Raw genomic sequence first — 27,093 nt, forward strand, 5'->3', positions numbered from 1 at the left:
TTGTCCCACACTGACCTGATTGCAGCTAGCTTGTCTCTCTACACTGACCTGATTGAAGCTAGCTTGTCTCTCTACACTGACCTGATTGCAGCTAGCTTATCTCTCCACAATGACCTGATTGCAGCTAGCTTGTCTCTCTACACTGACCTGATTGCAGCTAGCTTGTCTCTCTACACTGACCTGAGTGCAGCTAGCTTGTCTCTCTACACTGACCTGAGTGCAGCTAGCTTGTCTTTCTACACTGACCTGAGTGCAGCTAGCTTGTCTCTCTACACTGACCTGAGTGCAGCTAGCTTGTCTTTCTACACTGACCTGATTGCAGCTAGCTTGTCTCTCTACACTGACCTGAGTGCAGCTAGCTTGTCTCTCTACACTGACCTGAGTGCAGCTAGCTTGTCTCTCTACACTGACCTGATTGCAGCTAGCTTGTCTCTCTACACTGACCTGAGTGCAGCTAGCTTGTCTCTCTACACTGACCTGAGTGCAGCTAGCTTGTCTCTCTACACTGACCTGATTGCAGCTAGCTTGTCTCTCTACACTGACCTGATTGCAGCTAGCTTGTCTCTCTACACTGACCTGAGTGCAGCTAGCTTGTCTCCCTACACGGACCTGATTGCAGCTAGCTTGTCTCTCTACACTGACCTGATTGCAGCTAGCTTGTCTCTCTACACTGACCTGAGTGCAGCTAGCTTGTCTCTCTACACTGACCTGATTGCAGCTAGCTTGTCTCTCTACACTGACCTGATTGCAGCTAGCTTGTCTCTCTACACTTACCTGAGTGCAGCTAGCTTGTCTCTCTACACTGACCTGATTGCAGCTAGCTTGTCTCTCTACACTGACCTGATTGCAGCTAGCTTGTCTCTCTACACTGACCTGATTGCAGCTAGCTTGTCTCTCTACACTGACCTGATTGCAGCTAGCTTGTCTCTCTACACTGACCTGATTGCAGCTAGCTTGTCTCTCTACACTGACCTGAGTGCAGCTAGCTTGTCTCTCTACACTGACCTGATTGCAGATAGCTTGTCTCTCTACACTGGCCTGATTGCAGCTAGCTTGTCTCTCTACACTGACCTGATTGCAGCTAGCTTGTCTCTCTACACTGGCCTGATTGCAGCTAGCTTGTCTCTCTACACTGACCTGATTGCAGCTAGCTTGTCTCTCTACACTGACCTGATTGCAGATAGCTTGTCTCTCTACACTGGCCTGAGTGCAGCTAGCTTGTCTCTCTATACTGACCTGATTGCAGCTAGCTTGTCTCTCTACACTGACCTGAGTGCAGCTAGCTTGTCTCTCTACACTGACCTGATTGCAGATAGCTTGTCTCTCTACACTGGCCTGATTGCAGCTAGCTTGTCTCTCTACACTGACCTGATTGCAGCTAGCTTGTCTCTCTACACTGACCTGATTGCAGCTAGCTTGTCTCTCTATACTGACCTGATTGCAGCTAGCTTGTCTCCCTACACGGACCTGATTGCTGCTAGCTTGTCTCTCTACACTGACCTGATTGCAGCTAGCTTGTCTCTCTACACTGACCTGATTGCAGCTAGCTTGTCTCTCTACACTGACCTGAGTGCAGCTAGCTTGTCTCTCTATACTGACCTGATTGCAGCTAGCTTGTCTCCCTACACGGACCTGATTGCAGCTAGCTTGTCTCTCTACACTGACCTGATTGCAGCTAGCTTGTCTCTCTACACTGACCTGAGTGTAGCTAGCTTGTCTCTCTACACTGACCTGATTGCAGCTAGCTTGTCTCTCTACACTGACCTGAGTGCAGCTAGCTTGTCTCTCTACACTGACCTGAGTGCAGCTAGCTTGTCTCTCTACACTGACCTGAGTGCAGCTAGCTTGTCTCTCTACACTGACCTGATTGCAGCTAGCTTGTCTCTCTACACTGACCTGATTGCAGCTAGCTTGTCTCTCTGCTGCCGAGCTGGTCTGGTGTCTCGGTTATTGAAGCGGATAATCCTGGAAATAATGTGGAAGTTTTCCAGACACATTGTTGCACGTAAAAGTTATCTGCCAGTTTCTGCATCCCACCGGGATTCTGTGGATTCCCCATTGAATCTGAAAACACCAGCAAGGATAAGAACCCCAAAGTGCGCATGTACATGAGTTTGGTCCATCTCCTTCCATCTCTCTCCATAAAACACGCCTTCCCTCCAAATTAGTGCAGTCCAGAATTATTTTCTGGATGGTGTCTGGGAAGAACAGTTCAAAAGAAGACTTTATGTCCTGCACATGAGTAAACACCACCCGCATCGGCCCTGGTTGCATCCTTATCACATTAGCAGCCATGAGGTGTGGCTCATTCCTTGGGCAAGAAGAGAATTCAATATCATAATTTTTTTGACATCCATATTTCTCCTCTTGCAGGCTGCTGGTGACCTGGTCCTGATGGTCAATTTCACCCTCTTCTTCCAACTCACTGTCAGACTCCGAATTGACAGAGACATGATCCTCATATTAGGAAAATTCTTAATCTTCCAAAGTGGAAGACGCTCCTTCCACGCTAGCCCTCTGAGCAGAGATTATTTTTACCATACTGATTTATTGTGATAAGGGGCCACACATGCAAAGCTATTTATTTGTTGTTTCCTTCCCCCAATTTGCACCTGGCTGGGGTAGAGTGAAGGAAAATACTGAATATTTTACAATTTATTGAAATAATTTATCGAAATAACATTGTGCAGGTTCCCGCTAGACATTGTGTAGTTTCACACACTACAAAGAGTAAAGAGTGCAAGAAAAGCGGGAGACAGGCAGACAGGCAGGAAGACAGACAGGATATTGGTGCTTTGTTGATACAGCAGGCCCAGGGAGGAGGAAGACAGAGTGAAGGCACACAGCAAACCTTTTCGTAAATGTTTTACTTGTTTTCACCTACACACACACTTTCCACACTTTTATTACCCTCGGGTCCAGTGGACCCGAACACCACATATGTAATATAAATGTGTAGGGGAGTGCACAGTGTAAACATTGAAAATGGGTCCCAACGACCCGAACACCAGACAAGGGTTAAATAATTTGCTTTTTATTTTACTAGGGTGATGGTGCCTGCATTGGCGGTCTGTCTCAGCTGAGGGAGAGAGCAGCAGACTGAGGGTCCGACTCTCAACATCACTCAGCTCTCCCTTTCCTCCACTGACCAAAAAGGGACACCGTCTTCCAGCTGATGGCGAAACTCGAGGTGCACCACATTAATTCTGCCTCATGCACAAATTCATGTTGTTACTCCTATGAAAATAGGAAGTGAAATATTCCTCGATATTTAAAAAAAATACCCAAGCCGCGAATAATAACAACAAAGCAAGCCCATAGATACACTTTCCTGCTCATTCATTACTGCTGCAGTGCTTGTTGTAGCGCTGAGTGGAAATAGGAAGAGCAAGCATTTTATGGTTTATAAAAGTGTTGAATACAAAGTGTTGACAGTGCTGAGCAAGAACTTAAACATGAACTCACTCGTAAACACAGCAGCTCTTTGCTGTATTCGTTGACAGTCTCTCTCTAGTCATGGTTTTAAAAGTTTGAAATCTTACGGTATCAACTTCACTGTAGCTTTCTTTTATGCCTGCTATGTTACTGCAGACACGTTAATTAAGCTGAGCCATTTGATTGGCCAGCGATAGGCCTGTAGTGCACTTGATTTGCACTCTGGGCTCGCCAGGAAGGTGGAGTTTGTACCTTCAGACACATAAAATGGTTCAAAATGGCAACAGTTCGCCTACACGGCGCAGGCAGCTGGATCGGGTGCACCTACCGCCAACAGCCAAAGACAAATTGACCTGGTGACCACTGGTCTAGAAAGTTGAGTGAAGTTCAATCTCATGCTTCTCTCTTTGGGCTGATATTTACTCTGTGCTGCAGTCCCAGGGGAGCTGTGTGGCAGTCTCGGCTACGCATGTGCGCAGTTTAGAGGGAACATTGCTCTATACCCACTAGGTTTTCTGACTGTAACCAGAGCACACCTGCAACCTATTTGTCATTTCAAAGTGTATAAATGCACCAGTCTGACAGGGACACACCCTCCTGTAGTCCATTTCCTTGTGTTAAAGGGCAGAATCCCTTTCCTTCTCAGCCTGACTGAAACATGAGCTATTCTGTTTATTTTTATTTATTTAACCTTTATCTAACTGGGCAGGTTTATTTTATTTATTTTTTACTTCACCTTTATTTAAACAGGTAGGTCAGTTGAGAACAAGTTCTCATTTACAACTGCGACCTGGCCAAGATAAAGCCAAGCAGTGCGACAAAAACAACAACACAGAGTTACACATGGGATAAACAAACGTACAGTCAATAACACAACAGAAAAATCTATATATAGTGTGTGCTAATGTAGTAAGATTACAGAGGTAATGCAATAAATAGGCCATAGTGGCGAAATAATTAAAATGTAGCATTAAAACTGGAGTGATAGATGTGCAGATGATGATGTGCAAGTAGAGATACTGGGGTGCAAAAGAGCAAAATAAATAACAATATGGGGAAGAGGTAGTTGGGTGGGTTATTTACAGATGGGCTGTGTACAGGTGCAGTGATCGGTAAGCTGCTCTGACAGCTGATGCTTAAAGTTAGTGAGGGAGACATACAGTTGAAGTCAGAAGTTTACATACACCTTAGCCAAATACATTTAAACTCAGTTTTTCACAATTCCTGACATTTAATCCTAATAAACATTCCCTGTCTTAGGTCAGTTAGGATCACCACTTTTTTTAAAGAATGTGAAATGTCAGAATAATAGTAGAGAGAATAATTTATTTCAGCTTTTATTTCTTTCATCACATTCCCAGTGGGTCAGAAGTATACACACACTCAATTAGTATTTGGTAGCATTGCCTTTAAATTGTTTAACTTGAGTTAAACGTTTTGGGTAGCCTTCCACAAGCTTCCCACAATAAGTTGGGTGAATTTTGGCCCATTCCTCCTGACAGAGCTGGTGTAACTGAGTCAGGGTTGTAGGCCTCCTTGCTCGCACACGCTTTTTCAGTTCTGCCCACAAATGTTCTATTGGATTGAGGTCAGGGCTTTGTGATCTCCACTCCAATACCTTGACTTTGTTGTCCTTAAGCCATTTTGTCACAACTTTGGAATTGTGCTTGGGGTCATTGTCCATTTGGAAGACCCAAGCTTTATCTCCCTGACTGATTTCTTGAGATGTTGCTTCAATATATCCACATAATTTTCCTTCCTCATGAGGCAATCTATTTTGTGAAGTGCACCAGTCCCTCCTGCAGCAAAGCACCACCACAACATGATGCTGCCATTCCTGTGCTTCCTGGTTGGGATGATGTTCTTCGGCTTGCAAGCCTCCCCCTTTTTCCTCCAAACATAACGATGGTCATTATGGCCAACTATTTTTGTTTCATCAGACCAGAGGACATTTCTCCAAAAAGTACGATCTTTGTCCCCATGTGCAGTTGCAAACCGTAGTCTGGCTTTTTTTATGGCAGTTTTGGAGCAGTGGCTTCTTCCTTGCTCAGCGGCCTTTCAGGTTATGTCGATATAGGACTCGTTTTACTGTGGATATAGATACTTTTGTACCTGTTTCCTCCAGCATCTTCACAAGGTGCTGTTGTTCTGCACTTTTCTCACCAAAGTACAATCATCTCAAGGAGACGGAATACGTCTCCTTCCTGAGTGGTATGACGGCTGCGTGGTCCCATGGTGTTTATAGTTGCGTACTATTGTTTGTACAGATGAACGTGGTACCTTCAGATGTTTGGAAATTGCTCCCAAGGAGTTTGTTTTTCTGAGGTCTTGGCTGATTTCTTTTGATTTTGCCATGATGTCAAGCAAAGAGGCACTGAGTTTGAAGGTAGGCCTTGAAATACATCCACAGGTAAACCTCCAATCTTTGGTCTTGGCCATAGTGGAGTTTGGAGTGCGACTGTTTGAGGTTGTGGACAGGTGTCTTTTATACTGATAACAAGTTCAAACAGGTGCCATTAATACAGGTAAAGAGTGGAGGACAGAGGAGCCTCTTAAAGAAAAAGTTACAGGTCTGTGAGAGCCAGAAATCTTGCTTGTTTGTAGGTGACCAAATACTTATTTTCCACCATAATTTGCAAATTAATTCATAAAAAATCCTACAATGTGATTTTCTGGATTTTTTTTCTCATTTTGTCTGTCATAGTTGAAGTGTACCAATGAGGAAAATTACAGGCCTCTCTCATCTTTTTAAGTGGGAGAACTTGCACAATTAGTGGCTGACTAAATACTTTTTTGCCCCACTGTATGTCCCTTAAGGTCCTTGTGTAATGTGATATTGTACCCCCTAGCCCAATTGTCCTTTGTATATTATTTATATATACTTGTGTTCCCACATGTACTTCCTGTATTGATTTGTTGTTATTAAAAAATATATTTAAAAATGTTTAAAAAATTGCAAGGTTCCGCATAGGATATTTGGATTGATGTGATTGGGTAAGACGCAGTCTCTTGTATTTGCATATATCCACGTGATTGAATTAGAAGGGGCACTAGTAGAGGTGAGCGTTGCGTAGAGAGAGAAAGACAATTGTGTCTGCTGCACCCGGTAGATTTTTTTTAAAGCTGTCTAAAAATTATTTTACTTTTATATAAAAAAGTGCGATGTTGTCCGGTCCGGATTGACCCTTCTCTGGTTCCGGACTCGGACCACCAGTTGTTTGGCTGGCCTACATTATGATCAAATAGCCACAGTAGCCTACATGGTCACTGTTAAAACTGTAACTTAAAGCAGGTACAGCCTGTGTTCACAGTAAACGCACACTAGAAGTTGCACAGAATTTTTACAACATTCAGGTTTGCGCTCAGCGGACCTTTTTTATTTATTCATTTATTTTACCGTTATTTTACCAGGTAAGTTGACTGAGAACACGTTCTCATTTGCAGCAACGACCTGGGGAATAGTTACAGGGGAGAGGAGGGGGATGAATGAGCCAATTGTAAACTGGGGATTATTAAGTGACCATGATGGTTTGAGGGCCAGATTGGGAATTTAGCCAGGACACCGGGGTTAACACCCCTACTCTTACGATAAGTGCCATGGGATCTTTAATGACCTCAGAGAGTCAGGACACCCGTTTAACGTCCCATCCGAAAGACGGCACCCTACACAGGGCAGTGTCCCCAATCACTGCCCTGGGGCATTGGGATATTTTTTAGACCAGAGGAAAGAGTGCCACCTACTGGCCCTCCAACACCACTTCCAGCAGCATCTGGTCTCCCATCCAGGGACTGACCAGGACCAACCCTGCTTAGCTTCAGAAGCAAGCCAGCAGTGGTATGCAGGGTGGTATGCTGCTACCTGAAATTTGTAGTGGCAAAAGAAATTAGAGGGAACGTTGGTTGAGTGCTATTGTTGATTTTTGCCTTTAGAATGTGCTGGAAATACAGAATCCTTTTAAACTATTGTAACAAATTCAATGGCCGTGTTCGAGAGCATCAAAACCTTGATGGATCATGGGGAAATTGTGACTGCCTGATCTACAAATCACTACTCATTATTTGTAGATCCGTCAGTCAATCACAATTTACCCATGATACATAAGAGTTTTGATCCTCTCGAACGCGGTTAAAAACACTGAATGTAAAAAATTAATGAGACACCAACAATAATATCTTTTGAGTCCTCTTTATTTCACCCTCAGAGCTTCTTGTGCCATCTAGTGTCCATAAGATGTAATGGTCAAATCAGCAACATTTTCAAAACTTTTATTTTTAACCCAACATTGTTTTCTAATGGGGGCAGGTATCCTAGCGGTTGGGCCATTAACCAAAAGGTCGCTGGTTTGAATATCCGAACTGACAAAATGAAAAATCTGCCAATGTGCCCTTGAGCAAGGCACTTAAACCTAACTTGCTCCTGGGGTAACGTACTATGGCTGACCCTGTAAAACAACACATTTACCTGCACCTATCTGGTGTATGTGACAATAAAAAATCTAAATGTGGGATGTTATAGTACTGTGCGACGTAAAATACACAAGCTAGTAACCCCATCCCAAAACACCATTTAATTCTTAGACGAAAGCTGGATCATAAACACATACAGTACCAGTCAAAATTTTAAGTGGCTTTCATATGGGGGGTGCCGGTCCTTTAAAGTTAGCAATTAAGATAAATAATTAACCAGAAACATTGGAATACTTTTGTTAGTGTTGAAATTATTTACAGCCAAAATCAGTGGACCAAGCTATAGTTATTGGAATTCATCTTGGAACATCTTGCAAAAACAAAACAGTATTCATTCTAAAATAATAGTCCATATAAAAAAGCTTTTAAAATGACAATTTCAAAGCATTGTACTTCATATCAATATATTCTTAAAGCATTACAGACTGATATGACAAATATCATGACACTTAAATACTAATAACAAACAATATCTGGATGTTATGAAGAAAAACAAATACAAATAATCCTGGTTAGCAGGAACCACTCACCTTTAAAAAAAAAAAAAAATGTCAACTGATGTGACCAAGATGCCAGAAGCAGGCTTAGGCACAACATCAGTAAAACCACACTCACTGTTAAATTTGTAAAAAAAACTAAAGCATCAGAGACGATTGAGTATAGTTGAGTGAAATGACACTGGCTGGGTACTGTACAGTGCTTTAAGTGAAAGTGAGTTAGATATAATGAGCTTGGGGGTTTTCGCCAAAGCAGGGGACTCATGAGACATCAAAACCACAATTTCTATTTCAAGACATCACTGAGAAGCAGACGACAACAGGGCATCGTATGACAAAGCACCCCTCCAAAAAAGTGCCCCTCTTGAGGCGGATGGAAATGCCCCGTTTGGTGCTTTAATTGAGGAGAAGTGGGGGGAGCAGGCATAGGGTCATATAAAACATCAGGGTTCAGGGAATATGGGGATATAGTTCTGTAGCTCGTCCTCCATCTTTTCCAACTCGGTGTTCCACAGAAGCTGAGGAGGTTTAGGAGACAGAAGAGGGTAGTAGACCTGCTATTGGCCAACAGGGAGGCAAGAGTATCAGAATCCAGATGGTGTCAGGACGTTCATGTCCCGGGGTTTAAGTTTGTGTGGGCGGGTCTGGAGGGGTCTGTTGCCCTCGATGCTGCTGATCTCGATCTTGGGGGGGTTGAATTTGGCAGGGTCATCCACCATGAGGTTGACCTGGGTCTTGATTTCCTCCATGGTGGTAGACTTCTGCACGCCAAAGTATGACTTTAGTGTGAAGCCTGAGGAAGAGCAGAGGAGACAAGGATGTTAACGCATCTGACAAAAAGGTATAGCATCAGCCAAGCAAAAAAGATGCAACGTCCATTACATTTTAAGTTATTTTTTAGAATCCGAAATGCTGACTTGACCATGACTATAGAATACTATTATTCACACATTCTCTCTTGGGAACACAAAGTCTATTCTTCTTTTCTTTTTTTCTCCTTTTTTTTTTACAAAGAAAGCTCAGCCAACAGTTCTAATAATTGAAACTCCTGAGGGACTGATTTCTCACCTGTGTTGGTTTCTGAACCGGGGTCAGTAGTGGACTTCTGTACTACCGGGCGAGAAGTTCCAAATAAGCTCCACCTCTCCCCTCCCGCTCCACCTCCTCCCTCGTTGCCTCCCATTTCAGGGCTGAGGTTAGGACTACTGAGTTCTGTGGAAGCGAGAAATGGTGCAAGACTCTGGCTGTTGAACCAGCTCCTGCATGTCCACACACAACAAAGCTATTAGAAACATGGAACAATTGAACCTAATGTGCCATCTGAAAATATTACTCATATTTGAATCTAGTGCTCATTCAGAGGGGAGTGGACGTCTATTCTACTACAGGATCTATTCCAAAATAGCCAAAAATAGCCATTTGATGCATACCTGCGGTTGAGTATCGGTGATGAGTGGGGGCTGATGCTGGGGGTAACACAGGGGGTGCTGGAAGGGGTGCCACAAGGGGTGGTTTGAGCTGATGTCGTAAGCCTGTCCTCCTTGAAGTCCCCGCTTGGCATTCTCAGCTTCTGCAGAGACAAAGAGGTAGAAAGATGCAGCTTAGAAATGTGTTGTTCAGTAGCACTCTTGTCTGCAGCCCATGAGGGAGCGAGAGGCATGCGTTTTGCATGGTAAATTTGAAAACTGTTGACTGCAGTCAGTGCGAGAGATGAGTGATTAACCTAAGGGGGCCACTGAACAGAAGATTATCTGGCGGCCCACCAGGCTACACAAAGTCCATTTGACTGGTGCCCAGACTAATGATCTTCTAAGACCCCTCTCTATGCAGGAATAACATTCTTGTCTGCAGTGGTAAAGAGTACTTAAGTTTTAAAAAATACTTGAAAGTACTACTTACGTAGTTTTTTAGGGTGTCTGTACTTTACTATTTATATTGTTGACAACTTTTACTTTTATTTCACTATATTCCTAAAGAAAATAATGTACTTTATACATTTTCCCTGACACCCAAAAGTACTCGTACCCTTTTGAATGCTTAGCAGGACAGGAAAATGGTCTAATTCACACACTTATCAAGAGTACATCCCTGGTCATCCCTCTGCCTCTGATCTGACGGACTCACTAAACACATGATTCGTTTGTAAATGATGTCTGAGTGTTGGAGCATGCCCCTGGCTATTCGTAAAAATAAAATAAAAAACATGAGTTGCTTTATATAAGGAGTTTGAAATGATTTATACTTTTAGTATATTTTAGCAATTACATTTACGTTTGATACTTAAGTATTTTTAAACCCAAATACTTTTAGACTTACTCAAGTAGTATTTTACCGGGTGAGTTTTACTTTGACTCATTTTCTATTAAAAGGTATCTTTACTTTAACTCAAGTATTACAATTCTGTAATTTTTCCACCACAGCTCGTCAGTCCAAAATTATATGATCACTGCATGCCACGTATTTTCATTATACATAAGCATATAACTCAGAGGCATCAAGCCAGGGAGTGTTTTCCCCAGGCCAAATAATAGACAGGCAGACCACAACTGTCCTGCACCCACCAACACAAAGTCAAGACCTGTCACCAAACAATCCCTATTCCCTATATAATCCATAGCAGGGTACCCAGAGTCAAATAAGGTTTACCAGCTAGGTATCAATATTCCCAGAAGACTCAGCCTAGTCTCCTATCTAGAGTTTCCCAGCTAATGAAATCCATAGAACCATGATAGGCTAGTGAAAATGCATTCTACCCAAGCTCCAATCTTACCTTTTTGAGTCTGTTGATTTTGGTTACTACTATCTCTGGAACGATATTCTCTATGTTCCATCATTCTACATTCCTTCTGGGAATGTTGAGATGAATATCCCATACTTCTGTGTGTATTATGCTACTGCATTCTCGGTCTGTCCTCACTTTTGCAATCCTTTCCTTTCAAGTTCTGATCACTGTAGTGCTCATCACTCGAATGCAGCACATACACTATACCCTCTTAGACTGTTAGGAGCAGAGAAAACTATCTAGAGGTTTCTTCAAAGGTGTCAGCATCACACCCAAACATCTTTGGAACCCTGCCCTTTCGAAACCAAATCTGGTGTTCAGCACGGCACCAGCCGGTTGGGGACCACATTTTGATGTCATACAACCACTTAGCCCTTGATCATGACTCTCAGTTCCATTAAATTACAGAAGAGTCATGGTGAAGAAGACATCTTCTGTATGGGGGAGTTTCAGAGCCCAGGCACTCCGTCTGAACAGTAACACGCATTGCTTGCGGTACGGTTTTGGAAGCATAAAGGACCTTATCTTTCATATCAGTGAGAAACAATTTACAAATAAACAGAACGTTGAAATGACACACACCTTTATAGTAGGGATGGACGATAGAGTCGGTAAGCATATCGTAATCGGCCAATATTAGCAAAAAATGCTAACATCGGCATCGGCTCTATGTATAGTTTAACACCGATGTGCAAAACCGATGTCAAAGCTGACGTGTATACCTGTATAACGTAGGTAGATGAGGTAATGACGCCACAAAAAACACAGCATTCCTAACCTAGCCCACAATGTCTGCTGTGCGGATCTATTTTGAAGTTTCAAAGGAAGATAACAAAAAGACCATATGCAACGTTTGTGCTGCTATTATTTCCCATGGACCGGAGAAAGTTTAATCTTTTAATACCACAAACCTAATTACTAATTTGAAAGTGCATCCCCCCCAGACGTTCAGCGGCTACTTCGTTTTTTTCTGATTTTGTTCTAAGCGCACACTTCCAACAACTAAACAAGTTCAAGTCCAGCAGTCATTTGAAAGAGTAAGAACATTTCAGCGAGACAACTCAAAGGCAAAATTCATTAACACCAAGATAATGGAATTCATTTCCCTTGACAATCAACCGTTCTGTCATGGATGATGTTGGCTTTCGCCGACTGGTCGAGCACCTCAAGCCCCGGTACACACTACCAAGTAGGCGATATTTTTCAGATGTTTCCCTACCGGAGTTACAAAGTATTGTTGAAACGCACATCCATGAGCTACTTGCTATGGGGGTCACTGCTATTAGCTTCACAACTGAAATTTGGACCAGCAATGTCAGTCCCATGAGCATGCGGAGTCTGACAGCACAGTGGGTAGACGAGGATTTCGTACTGAGGAAAGCCGTATTGCATGCTCAAGACTGTGCTGGTTCTCATACTGCTGCTGCCATTTCAATGGCATTTGAGAATATGTTTGAAACTTGGAAAATCCCCAAGAACAAAGTACATGCTGTGCTACGTGATAATGCACGTAACATGACAAAGACTTCGGAAGAATGCGGAGTCGCCAGTTTGCCCTGCATGGCACACACTCTGCAACTGGCTGTGAACGAAGGTGTTTTGGCCCAACGCAGCATATCTGACAGTGGCAACAAGTAGGGAGATAGTGGGTCATTTTAAACACACAGCTAGCATACAGCCGCCTGCAAGCAATACAGGAGCAGCTTGGAGTGAAAACAAAAAGGCTTAAGCAAGACGTTTCCACCCGATGGAACAGTACTTTTTACATGATGGAGAACCTGCTGGAACAAATACGAGTGCTTGGCGGGTACACAGCCGACTATGAGTTACCTGCAATAATCAGTACAAACCAGTGGACTCATTGAAAACATGAACACACTCCTAGCTCCATTCGAACAACTGCGTCTGCAGCAGACGTGGTACCCTCTTATGGCATTGAAACGCCTGCTCAACAAAACTGCCGACACAGATTGCAGAAGTACTCTACTAGAGGCGGTGAACAAGCGATTCGGTAGCATTCTCTCTGAGCCTCTTTACTGTGTCGCCACCATGCTCGATGCTAAGTACAAGGATAGCTACTTCGATGCAGACAAGAAACAGGGTTTACGTGAAATGTTACAGACACAGCTGGACAAGATGGAAACGGACAGTGCGCACCGAGGAAGAGGACCCACGACAGAAGAGACAGACAGAGTTGAAACTTCACTGCTTGACGAACGAAACAGCACAGCAAGTAAGTGAAATAAATAGGTTTTGATTGTTTTACTGGTAATGGAGACATAGAGTTGAAGTCGAAAGTTTACATACACTTAGGTTGGAGTCATTAAAACTTGTCTGTGGATTTATTTCAAGGCCTACCTTCAAACTCAGTCTCGCTTTGCTTGACATCATGGGAAAATCAAAAGAAATCAGCCAAGACCTCAGAAAAACAATTTCAGACCTCCACAAGACTGGTTCATCATTGGGAGCAATTTCCAAACACCTGAAGGTACCACGTTCATCTGTACAAACAATAGTAAGTAAGTATAAACACCATGGGCCCACGTAGTAGAGGTCGACCGATTATGATTTTTCAATGCCGATACCGATACCGATTATTGGAGGACAAAAAAAGCCGATACCGATTAATTATTATTATTATTATTTTATTTTTTTTAAATATATATCATACACACACACACACACACACACACACACACACATTTTTGTAATAATGACAATTGCAACAATACTGAATGAACAATGAACACTTTTATTTTAACTTAATATAATACATAAATACACACACGCACACAGCTCTGAAGTGACAATGATACTGAAGAGTCTGCCTAGGAGACAAATACTCTCAACTGTTTGAATAAAAATAGAGTTTAAGTTACCTGTGATGAATGTTGAAAACAAAAACTTTAATTTCTATATGCAGGAAATCCTATTTTAATAATGGGCATGGTAAGAATTGACAACCAAAGTGCGAGTCATAATTCCCATGACACCTAGCAAAATCTGAAAAGCGGTTCCTTCATTTATTCCATAGGATATTTTTAGATTCACTTAAAATAAGGTCTGTGTTTCGTGTAGGCTTACATCACCGTGCCAATTTTATAACTGTGTAGATATCCATAGGACAAGGTAACTCTGATCAATATTGGCTAAATATAAGCGAAGATAAAAATAATTGTAGAATGGATTTATGAAAATATGTTGACAAACGTTACCTTATCCTAGTGAGATTTACACGGGTATCAAAACGTCGAGGCGGTTTAAGCCTGCACGAAACACAGACCTTATTTGAAGTAGATCAAGACATTCTCTATGGAAGACATGAACGGTAAAATAATGAAGGAACCCCTTTCAAATTCAGCCGTAAGTTATTACAGGAATTATAACTCGTCGACTATTTCTCTCTAAACCATATACCTTTGACTAATAAGGAAACTATCACCTCGAAAACAAAACGTTTATTCCGTTCCGTATTTTATCTAACGGGTGGCATCCATGAGTCTAAATATTCCTGTTACATTGCACAACCTTCAATGTTGTCATAATTACGTAAAGTTCTGGCAAATTAGTTCGCAAAGAGCCAGGCGGCCCAAACTGTTGCATATACCCTGACTCTGCGTGCAATGAACGCAAGAGAAATGACACAATTTCACCTGGTTAATATTGCCTGCTAACCTGGATTTATTTTAGCTAAATATGCAGGTTTAAAAATATATACTTGTGTATTGATTTTAAGAAAGGCATTGATGTTTCTGGTTAAGTACACATCTGCCCCTAGGCCGTCATTGAAAATAAGAATGTGTTATTAACTGACTTGCCTAGTTAAATAAAGATTAAATAAAGGTGTAAAAAATAATAATAATAAACATTTTATTTTTATTTTTATTAAATAAATAAATAAATTCGGCAAATCGGCGCCCAAAAATACCGATTTCCGGTTGTTATGAAAACTTGAAATCGGCCATTCCGATTAATCGGTCGACCTCTACCACGTAGCCGTCATACCGCTCAGGAAGGAGATGCGTTCTGTCTCCTAGAGATTAACGTACTGTGGTGCGAAAAGTGCAAATCAATCCCAGAATAACAGCAAAGGACCTTGTGAAGATGCTGGAGGAAACGGGTACAAAAGTATCTATATCCACAGTAAAACGAGTCCTATATCGACATAACCTGAAAGGCCGCTCAGCAAGGAAGAAGCCACTGCTCCAAAACCGCCATAAAAAAAGCCAGACTACGGTTTGCAACTGCACATGGGGACAAAGATCGTACTTTTTGGAGAAATGTCCTCTGGTCTGATGAAACACCATCTCAACCGTGAAGCACAGGGGTGGCAGCATCATGTTGTGGGGGTGCTTTGCTGGAGGGGGGACTGGTGCACTTCACAAAATAGATGACTTCATGAGGGAGGAAAATTATGTGGATATATTGAAGCAACATCTCAAGACATCAGTCAGGAAGTTAAGGCTTGGTCACAAATGGGTCATCCATATGGACATTGACCCCAAGAATACTTCCAAAGTTGTGGTAAAATGTCTTAAGGACAACAAAGTCAAGGTATTGGAGTGGCCCTCACAAAGCCCTGACCTCAAACCTATAGATAATTTGTGGGTAGAACTGAAAAAGCTTGTGTGAGCAAGGAGGCCCACAAACCTGACTCAATTACACCCAGGAAGAATGGGCCAGAATTCACCCAACTTATTGTGGGAAGCTTGTGGAAGCGTTTGACCCAAGTTAAACAATTTAAAGGCAATGCTACCAAATACTAATTGAGTGTATGTAAACTTCTGACCCACTGGGAATGTGATGAAATAAATAACAGCTGAAATAAATAATTCGCTATACTATTATTCTGACATTTCACCTTCTTAAAATAAAGTGGTGATCCTAACTGACCTAAAACATGGAATTTTTACTAGGATTAAATATCAGGAATTGTGAAAAACTGAGTTTAAATGTATTTGACAAAGGTGTATGTAAACTTTGACTTCAATTGTATGTAAATGCAAACTAAACTTTTATGTCAGTGTGTGTGTGTGTGTGTGTGTCTCAGAGAGAGAGATACGCGTTGTATTTTCATTTTCTGTTACGACGTCGGCCAACATTTGCCAATGTAGACCTATGCCTAATAAAACTTTGGAATGCAAGAATAATGCAATATGTTGTATTACACGTACTAACCCCCCCTTTCCCATTATTTTCAGATACTAGCATACCTGACACAACCTTCTATTCCCAGGAATGAAGATTCACTTGGATACTGGAGAAGTAACAAGCACCGTTTCCCCATCCTAGCTAAAGCTGTGCGCAAATGCATTTTAGTTTAAACCAATATTTCTTTCAAAGCATTTTTAAGTTTGTCCATACAGTCAAGATTGGATAGTAAGAAGAGCCAACTTAACTTCTCTAAGGCAGGGGGCAGCATTTTCACATTTGGATGAAAAGCATACCCAAATTCAACTGCCAGTTACTCATCCCCAGGGGATAAGATATGCATATTATTAGTAGATTTGGATAGAAAACACTCTGAAGTTTCTAAAACTGTTTGAATCATGTCTGTGAGTATAACAGAACGTATTTATCAGGCGAAACTCCGAGGACAAACCATTCAGATTTTTTTTTTTTTGAGATCACTGGCTTTTCAATTAGATTTAATTGGGAAACCAGATTTCTAAGCGAATTGCTTGCAGTTCCTACGGCTTCCACTAGATGTCAACAGTCATGAGAAATAGGTTGAGGTTATTCCTTTGTGTAATGAAGAAATACGGCCATCTTGAAGTCGAGGCACCCCAGGTGTCCTGGACATTCGCTTCAATCAAACAGAAGGCATGCAACATTTCGTTTTAATCCTGTATTGAACACATATCCTCCCGTCTTCAATTTTATCGATTATTAACGCTAAAAAATACCTAAAGTGGTATTACAAAAGTAGTTTGACATTTTTTGGCAAAGTTTACAGGTAACCTTTGAGATATTTTGTCATCACGTTTGAGCAAGTTGGAACCGGTGTTTTTCTGGATCAAACGCGCCAAATAAATGGACATTTTGGATATATATCAACGGAATTAATCGAACAAAAGGACCATTTGTGATGTTTATGGGACATATTGGAGTGCCAACAACAGAAGCTCGTCAAAGGTAAGGCATGAATTATATTTTTATTTCTGCGTTTTGTGTCGTGCCTGCAGGGTAGAAATGTTCTCTCTTTTTTGTTTACTATGGTGCTATGCTCAGAAAATAGCATCGTATGCTTTCGCTGAAAAGCCTATTTGAATTCTGACATGTTGGCTGGATTCACAACCAGTGTAGCTTTAATTTGGTATCTTTCATGTGTGATTTAATGAAAGTTTGATTTTATAGTAATTCTCATAGTAATTAATTTTAATGTGGCGCTCTGCATTTTCTCAGGCTTTTTGCCAAGTGATACAGTAGTGTCTTGCCTAAACTCAGATTTTTGGATATAAATATGAACTTTACCGAACAAAAAATACATGCATTGTGTAACATGAAGTCCTATGAGTGTCATCTGATGAAGATTATCAAAGGGTAGTGATTCATTTTATCTCTATTTCTGCTTTTTGTTACGGCTCTCTTTAGCTGGAAAAATTGCTGTCTTTTTCTGTGACTTGGCTCATACATAACATAATCGTTTGGTGTGCTTTCGTCGTAAAACCTTTTTGAAATCGGACACTTTGGCTGGATTTACAACAAGTGTAGCTTTAAAATGGTGTAAAATACTTGTATGTTTGAGGAATTTAAATTATGGGATTTCTGTTGTTTTGAATTTGGCGCTCTGCAGTTTCACTGGCCGTTGACGAGGTGGGACGCTACCGTCCCACATACCCTAGAAAGGTTAATTATCTTTGTAATGTGGGGCAGCTAAAATATTTGTAATGAATATCTGTTGTGCGATAAAATGCATTCATGGATTTGTCATTTGTCATTTACAAGTTATTTAAAAAATCTGTTACTAACTGAACATATGTTACTTTGTTTCAACTATTTAACTGTACTAGAATGCTTAAAAAAAAACGCACATTTTTTAAATATTGGTTATCGGTATCTGTGTCAGGTTTTTTGGCAAGGAAAACATTGGAGATCGGTATCGACAAAAATGTCATATCGGTGCATCCCTACTTTATAGGGTTAGGGTTAGTTCCCACACGCCCATATATCCATGTTACAGCACTTGTTTCCAGAAGACCGACAGAAGACAGAGGGACCACCTGTATTAATTAGCTACCTAGCATGAACACCTGTGTGCAATGTTCCCTCTAAGCTGCATGTGGGCTCGCAGCTCCACCGTGACTACCGTGCAGAAGAAATATCGCAGAGAAGCACGAGATTGAACTTTCACTCAACTTTCTAGAGTTATCCCCGTTAATTAAAACTCTCAACGTTTCCCTTCACTGTGGTAATTGTGATCGAATCAATGCAATATTAGCCACTTTCAATGCAACATACCAAAACAAACTATGCAATTGATTTTGTTGTGGGCAGAACGCATCAGAGTAGGATTCTATTGCATTGACAGACACCACTCAGATCCGTACTCTACACAGACCGGTGCGCCATAACAATCAGAGCTACAGTAGGCTGTGCCATTCACTTTGAACTGGACTTTATACAGCATGAGCGGTCATGCTTGTTTTGAGATCAAAGCGAAAGCTACACGTAGTAACGTGAGCACATTTGTACATATCCTTTGTTAGTGAGGTAATAGCCTAGTTATAAATAATTTGTAGTCAGCATTGGGGGAATGTTGCTTCCTACAAGAGCACAAAACATTGGCATTTCTAGACACGTTTGAAAAGCAAATCGGGTAAATAACCTTTTTTTGTTGTCTTAATTAAAGTCCTTGTGTAATGTGATATTGTACCCCCTAGCCCAAATGTCCTTTGTGTGTGTATATATATATACACACACACACACCGTGTTCCCCATGTACACACACAAAACTAAAAATGCATATATATATATTTACTTCCTTTCCTTGCCCCGCAAGTGTATACTCGTCAGACGTCAGAAGTGTCCACTTAATTTGAGGGCTGAGGGGATAGGATGTCTAAGTGTTTGGAAAGCAGCCAGGGTTTCCCAAACTCGGTCATGGAGGCCGCGTTTTGGTGTTTTCCCTACCACTACTACACAACTGATTCAAATAATCAAAGCTTGATGAGTTGGCTATCAGCTGTGTAGTGCTACGGCAAAAAACAAAACGTGCACCAAGGGCCGAGTTTGGGAAACCAGGTCTAAGAGGTGTGCTAATGGGCAATTGGTAATTTCCGAAACATAGCAACGTTACAGGCCAAGGGCTAATTATTTGTTAAGCTCGAAATGACAACTAACCATGTGGCTTGACAAATCTTTTTGAGTTGGCTAAATAAACAACACTTTAGCTAGCTAACCTGCCACCAAGTCAACTCCCTAAAGTTACCCACGTAACGTTAGTGTAATGTTTCTTTGACGACAACCACAAAAACATAGCTGGTAGCTAACGCGTTAGCTAGCCCAGTAAAAACGCGGATATTGCATGGACCAAACTGGCTCTAGCCTGAGCAGCGGTAAACGTCGGCTAGCTTAAACTAAGGTTAATGATGTTAGCTTTATTTAACATACAATGATTACAAAAATAACGTTACTTTGCTGTGCTGATACGATATCGGCAGAATAAACGTAAAGAGGTACACTTTGTGCTAGCTAAATTAACTACGTTGACGTTACGTAAATGTCGGTTAACTAGCCAAGTGTTAGGCCTTGACAAATAGCAAGATATGGCTCTGATCAAATACCTTTTCATGGGAAGATTTCTTTGACTCTCCAGGCCAAGCCACTCTCTCATTTTATCCATTATTCGTTGTTTTTCAAGTGTAATAAACAAATACAGCACGGAGGTACAATGCGTATTGCAGCTACGAACCTAAAAATGGCTTCATTCTCCCTTTGTTACAGGTGTTCTGATTGGTTGTTTTAGGAAAACGTGGGCTCGTCTCATTTAACTGTGTTGCCTAGCAACATGCACAGCACAAATAGCACTCAATTGTAGAACAGACATTTCTTTAATCCTCCTGTTGTTTTACTAAAAAAACAAGTTGTATGAGCTCAGGTCAATGAGGCCTACAGGTCATAAATAGCAAATTGAAGTTCACAACTTGGAATGTTCACAAGAACTTAAGTTGATAAAAATATCTAACACAACATTAGGTGATAATATATGTATTATTATGTATTTAAAATCAGATCGAATGGGGGCGGTCATTTTGGACCGGGAACACATAATTAATAACATGAAACAAACCCAACATGAGGGTTAAACCGCATTACGTATTTACACACATAGAACCTGGCAGTAAGTCAAATGATCTAAAAACAAATACACTGCTCCAAAAAATAAAGGGAACACTAAAATAACACATCCTAGATCTGAATGAATGAAATATTCTTATTAATTACTTTTTTCTTTACATATTTGAATGTGCTGAAAACAAAATCACACAAAAATAATCAATGGAAATCAAATTTATCAACCCATGGAGGTCTGGATTTGGAGTCACACTCAAAATTAAAGTGGAAAACAACACTACAGGCTGATCCAACTTTGATGTAATGTCCTTAGAACAAGTCAAAATGAGGCTCAGTAGTGTGTGTGGCCTCCACATGCCTGTATGACCTCCCTACAACGCCTGGACATGCTCCTGATGAGGTGGCGGATGGTCTCCTGAGGGATCTCCTCCCAGACCTGGACTAAAGCATCCGCCAACTCCTGGACAGTCTGTGGTGCAACGTGGCGTTGGTGGATGGAGCGAGACATGATGTCCCAGATGTGCTCAATTGGATTCAGGTCTGGGGAACGGGCGGGCCAGTCCATAGCATCAATGTCTTCCTCTTGCAGGAACTGCTGACACACTCCAGCCACATGAGGTCTATTATTGTCTTGCATTAGAAGGAACCCAGGGCCAACCGCACCAGCATATGGTCTCACAAGGGGTCTGAGGATCTCATCTCGGTACCTAATGGCAGTCAGGCTACCTCTGGCGAGCACATGGAGGGCTGTGCGGCCCCACAAAGAAATGCCACCCCATACCATGACTGACCCACCGCCAAACCGGTCATGCTGGAGGATGTTGCAGGCAGCAGAACGTTCTCCACGGTGTCTCCAGACTCTGTCACGTCTGTCACATGTGCGTGTGAACCTGCTTTCATCTGTGAAGAACACAGGGCACCAGTGGCGAATTTGCCAATCTTGGTGTTCTCTGGCAAATGCCAAACGTCCTGCACGGTGTTGGGCTGTAAGCACAACCCCCACCTGTGGACGTCGGGCCCTCATACCACCCTCATGGAGTCTGTTTCTGACCGTTTGAGCAGACACATGCACATTTGTGGCCTGCTGGAGGTCATTTTGCAGGGCTCTGGCAGTGCTCCTCCTTGCACAAAGGCGGAGGTAGCGGTCCTGCTGCTGGGTTGTTGCCCTCCTACGGCCTCCTCCACGTCTCCTGATGTACTGGCCTGTCTCCTGGTAGCGCCTGCATGCTCTGGACACTACGCTGACAGACACAGCAAACCTTCTTGCCACAGCTCGCATTGATGTGCCATCCTGGATGAGCTGCACTACCTGAGCCACTTGTGTGGGTTGTAGACTCCGTCTCATGCTACCACTAGAGTGAAAGCACCGCCAGCATTCAAAAGTGACCAAAACATCAGCCAGGAAGCATAGGAACTGAGAAGTGGTCTGTGGTCACCACCTGCAGAACCACTCCTTTATTGGTGTTGTCTTGCTAATTGCCTATAATTTCCACCTTTTGTCTATTCCATTTGCACAACAGCATGTGAAATTTATTGTCAATCAGTGTTGCTTCCTAAGTGGACAGTTTGATTTCACAGAAGTGTGATTGACTTGGAGTTACATTGTGTTGTTTAAGTGTTCCCTTTATTTTTTTGAGCAGTGTATATCACACAAGAAAAATAGCTCTGCTTTGTTATCGGTGACAATTTATATATCCAGTATTGTTTCATAAACTTTAGTAGTGGTGTTTGTTTAACACAGAGTAACATTTCTATAAAGCTATTGAGCCATTAAATGTGTTGATTGAAATGAGTCAACCATATGTGGAAATCATTCACCTATAAAATGATTATGTTGTGATTATGTTTATAGTTCAAACATCTCTGTGTCCTGTTGAATATGAGTTGATACATTAATTAATATGTGTTACATGGTTGGTTATGCCTCCACTTGCCACTTCAGAAATATGTAAGCAGAGGAGGGAACATGCCCCAATCCATATCAACAGGGCTGCAGTAGATAGTCAGCAGTTTTAAGTTCCTCTGTGTCCACATCACCAAGGACTTGTCACGGATCAACAAAACCACCACTCTTGTCAAGAGGGCGCAACTGCGCCTGTACTTCCAAAGACGGCTGAAGAAATTCATGATGCCACCATAAGTACTCTCCAAATACTACCTTTGCAGCACCGAGATTGTCCTGACCGGTTGCATCATGTTCTGGTACGGGAAGTGCTCCATCCATGACCGCAAGGCCCTCCATCCCTGTGAAATTGAGCTCAGGTGCATCCTGTTTCCATTTCTCATCCTTGAGATGTTTCTACAACTTGATTGGAGTCTACCTGTGGTAAATTCAATTGATTGGACATGATTTGGAAAGGCACACACCTGTCTATATAATGGTCCCACAATTGATAATGCATGTCAGAGCAAAAACCAAGCCATGAGGTCGAAGGAATTGTCCGTAGAGCTCAGAGACTTGACTGTGTTGAGTTACAGGGAAGGGTACCAAAACATTTCTGCAGCATTGAAGGTCCCCAAGAACACAGTTGCCTCCATTATTCTTAAATGGAAGAAGTTTTGAACCACCAAGACTCTTCCTAGAGCTGGCCGCCCAGCCAAACTGAGCAATCGGGGGAGAAGGGCCTTGGTCAGTTAGGAGACCAAGAACCCGATGGTCACTCTGACAGAGCTCCAGAGTTCCTCTCCCTTATTTTTGAGCTACAGCCATCTTCGTTCCCTTCGGACCGGTGGAAGATAGCGTATACTTACAAATTACTCAGGAGTCGAATAGAGGAGGAGTCGAATAATGGAACACACAATACTAGCCACGGTAGGGATTGTAATAATAAAAAAATAGATGGAAAAGCAATGAAATAAAATAATTGTTAAATAAAGTACAACTACACTGTACCTTTCAAGATAGGGAATGTTGTAAAATAATTAGTATTCAATTTTCCATTTATAGTATTTTATAAATGGATAAGACGGCATTAGAAGAAAGGATAACTGGTGAAATAACACATCTTCAAATATAGCTAATTGTAACACAAAAGTACTCAATCAACATGGTGGGAATAAAAATACAGAAGACATAGAAGGCACAGTATGTAGGTATGTGTGGATGTATTGTGATGGAAGATGTGGTGTGTGTTTTTGGTGTTTGGAAAAGTGTGGCGTTAAGTGAGTGAGAAAGGAAATGGTTGTCCTATCATGATGGAACGGTCCACAACCCTATACCCTATACACCCACCTGAACGACCCATACACGGAAGAGAAGTCCCTATCTGTTTTATGGGCCTGCTGTAAGCTGCCTATATGCAGCCAAAACAGAAAGATACATTTGGTCAGAGACCTACCAGAGCAATACCGCCCCCTCAAGATTCTGTGCCTGCCTGGCAGAGTTGGTCCTTCAAAGCCAGAGCCCCCTGATGGGAGAGCACAATATACAAGGACATTCTCAAAGCTACTAATGAGAACCTTAACGACCTTGTACCTAGCCTTTTGAAAAGGACTTTGATTAAGTATGACTATAATTTATATGTAAATGCCTGGACAATTTTCATTTTGGAGAATCTCTTACACAATGGGTAAAAATTAGGGATGCACAATATATCGGTGAACATATCTAATATTTTAACGCCGATGTGCAAAAAGCTCACGTGCATACCTATATAACGTAGGCATATGCCATAATGACGCCATGTAATATTTTGCGCTATACGTGCAACACAGCATTCATAACCTTGCCCACAATGTCTGCTGTGTGGATCGAGCAGTCAACAAGTCGAGCAGTCATTTCTGCGAGACAACTCAAAAGGCGAAATCCATTAAAGGCAAGATAATGGAATTAGTTGCCCTTGCCAATCAACTGTTCTCTGTCATGTGTGATGTTTGCTTTCGCCGACTGGTCGAGCACCGGTACACACTACCAAGTACGCTATTTTTCAGATATTGCCCTACAGGAGTAACGCCGACTGGTCGAGCACTGGTACACACTACCAAGTACGCTATTTTTCAGATGTTGCCCTACCAGAGTTACACAGTAATAGCGTCACTGCTATAAGCTTCAAAACATACATACTCTTTGCTTGTCAAAAAAATATACAGTAGCACTGTCAAAGCTGTACAAAAAAGTCTGCAAACAAGCAAACACCGGCCACGAACGATGTGTTTACAATACCGCGTTGGTAATAAAGCATAATTTGTTCGACCGCAACTTCTAGGGTAGATAGATTTTAGCTTGGTACCTAGCTAGTACCAAAACAACCAGCCTGAAAACAATGACCAGTAGAAACTGCAGTCATTTTCATTACTCTTAGCAATTATTTAAGAATCCTTGTGAGTAAGTATTAGCTAGGTTGCCACTTGTTGTTCGCCTATTGAAATTGAACTAAAGTTCATGAAAATAAATAGCTAGCCAGCTACTTAACCCTGTTGCCCAAAGCTAACTTTATAAGTAGCCACCTAGCTTCATCTGGCTAGTGAGGCTCGACCGGACTTGGTTATATGTTGTGAAGCTAGCCACAATAGGGAATAGAGGAATTTGCGGTTTGTCTTCAAAATAAAAGTATGTAATTGACAGTGATGCAAATTAATACAAATAGTAGAATGATGCCATATTTTTTATTTTGAAGGCTTACCGCAAAGTCCACTATTGTGGCCAATCCTTATTATGGCTAGCTTCACATAGATGGGTCCGAACACCATTTAATCAAATAAAAACTGTCTTATAAATTAGGGTTATTTTAGATGATGACACCTAGCTATATAGATAGCTAGCTAACTATAGCTACTGAAACAGATTGTCATTTTGCTATGTTTTTGGGGAAAAACATTGTTTGCATTCATGAGCAAGCTCGATTTTTTTATGACCAGCACTGTAGGTGCGTGAGACAACTTTCCCAGCATCGATGAATCATTGTGACATGAAATAATAGTGATTTTGTAATCAATGTGTAATAACAATGTAAACAAATTATGAACGCGTTAAATTGTTATGTGACGTGCAGTCATATTCACGTCCTGATTGGTCAACAAGCTTATTTGACACGTCAAATAGTGTTATCTACTGGTCATTGTTTTCTTTTTTGACACGCAAAGACCCAAACGGCGTTCCATAGCAAAGACTCAAACCAGATCCATAGAAACCCTGGTTGAGAATGAAACGACTGAACAAATTAACAACGATTAACAGCACAGCAAGTAAGTTAAATAATTAGGTTTTGATGATGTTTTACTGGTAATGGGGACATACGTAAATGCCAACAAAATAACTTTTTGGTTTTAGTGGTGTGTGTGTGTGTGTAACCTTTATTTAACTAGGCAAGTCAGTTAAGAACAAATTCTTATTTACAATGACGGCCTACCCCGGCCAAACCCGGACGACACTGGGCCAATTGTGCGCCGCCCTATGGGACTCCCAAACACTGCCAGATGTGATACAGCCTGGATCGAACCAGGGACTGTAGTGACGCCTCTTGCACTGAGATGTCGTGCCCTAGACCACTGCATCCATGTGTGTGTGTGTTAACTATTTAACTTTACTGGAATGCTTAAAAGGCCGCAAAATTTTTAAATATCGGTTATCGGTATCGGGTTTTTTGGGCAAGGAAAATATTGGATATTGGTATCGGCCAAAAATGTCATATCGGTGCATCACTATTAAAAGTTATGTATAGTAACACCAAGTGTAAAATAGTAAATAATGGTTACTTCTCAGAAATAACTGAACTGTCAAGAGGAGTTAAGCAAAGCTGCCCATTGTCTCCATATCGATTTGTTATGGCCATAGACATTTTAGCTATTCAAATCAGATCCAAAAATAATATCAAGGGGTTAAATATTAGGGGTTAAAACCAAACTGTCAATTTATGCCGATGATTCAAGTTTTGTCTTAAGTCCACAATCTGGATCCCTGCAAAGTCTCACTAGATAATTTTTCTCTTGACTAAAACTTAAGTATGGTAAGTGCACCATATTACGTATTGGATCATTAAAAGACCCAACTTTTACATTACCCCATTGCAACTACGGAGAGGTAAATACCTGTCTATTTATGGAAAAATCACACTGATTAACTCTTTAGTCACATCGCAGTTTACTTATGGCGCTGCCTACTCCAGACAAATATTTTTTCTAATTATACAGTGCCTTGCAAAAGTATTCACCCCTTGCTGTTTTTCCTATTTTGTTGCATTACAACCTGTAATTTAAATTGATTTTTATTTGGATTTCAAGTAATGAACATACACAAAATAGTCCAAATTGGTGAAGTAAAATGAAAGAAATGACTTGATTCAAAAAATTCTAAAAAATGTAGGACTGAAAAGTGGTGGGTGCATATGTATTCACCCCCTTTACTATGAAGCCCCTAAACAAGATCTGGTGCTACCAATTACCTTCCGAAGTCACATAATTAGTTAAATAAAGTCCACCTGTGTACAATCTAAGTGTCACGTGATCTCAGTATATATACACCTGTTCTTAAACGCCCCAGAGTCTGCAACACCACTAAGCAAGTGGCACCACCAAGCAAGCGGCACTATGAAGACCAAGGAGCTCTTCAAACAGTTCAGAAACAAAGTTGTGGAGAAGAACAGATCAGGGTTGGGTTATAAAAAAATATCAGAAACT

The 27,093-nt window shown here is 41.5% G+C and overlaps 1 protein-coding gene across 1 annotated transcript; it reads right to left on the minus strand.

The window, feature by feature from the left end:
* Positions 1-7,605: 7,605 nt before the first annotated feature.
* LOC129857904 (putative monooxygenase p33MONOX) lies at positions 7,606-20,132 on the minus strand. Its single transcript, XM_055926590.1, has 4 exons — positions 19,968-20,132; positions 9,830-9,969; positions 9,468-9,658; positions 7,606-9,192 (listed from the first exon to the last, which is right to left on the minus strand). The coding sequence occupies exons 2-4, from the start codon at positions 9,958-9,960 to the stop codon at positions 8,984-8,986; spliced, it is 531 nt and encodes a 176-aa protein (XP_055782565.1). The 5' UTR covers positions 9,961-9,969; positions 19,968-20,132; the 3' UTR covers positions 7,606-8,983.
* Positions 20,133-27,093: the final 6,961 nt, after the last annotated feature.

This window comes from Salvelinus fontinalis, chromosome 6 (assembly GCF_029448725.1).
Source record: "Salvelinus fontinalis isolate EN_2023a chromosome 6, ASM2944872v1, whole genome shotgun sequence".
NCBI lineage: Eukaryota > Metazoa > Chordata > Actinopteri > Salmoniformes > Salmonidae > Salvelinus > Salvelinus fontinalis.

Excerpts from the sequence above, each read along its gene's own strand:
- LOC129857904 (XM_055926590.1), bottom strand. The coding sequence starts at position 9,960 with ATGCCAAGCGGGGACTTCAAGGAGGACAGGCTTACGACATCAGCTCAA. Across the intron at positions 9,659-9,829 it reads TCACCGATACTCAACCGCAG|GAGCTGGTTCAACAGCCAGA; the intron begins GTATGCATCAAA and ends GTGGACATGCAG. Across the intron at positions 9,193-9,467 it reads CGGTTCAGAAACCAACACAG|GCTTCACACTAAAGTCATAC; the intron begins GTGAGAAATCAG and ends GCTCTTCCTCAG.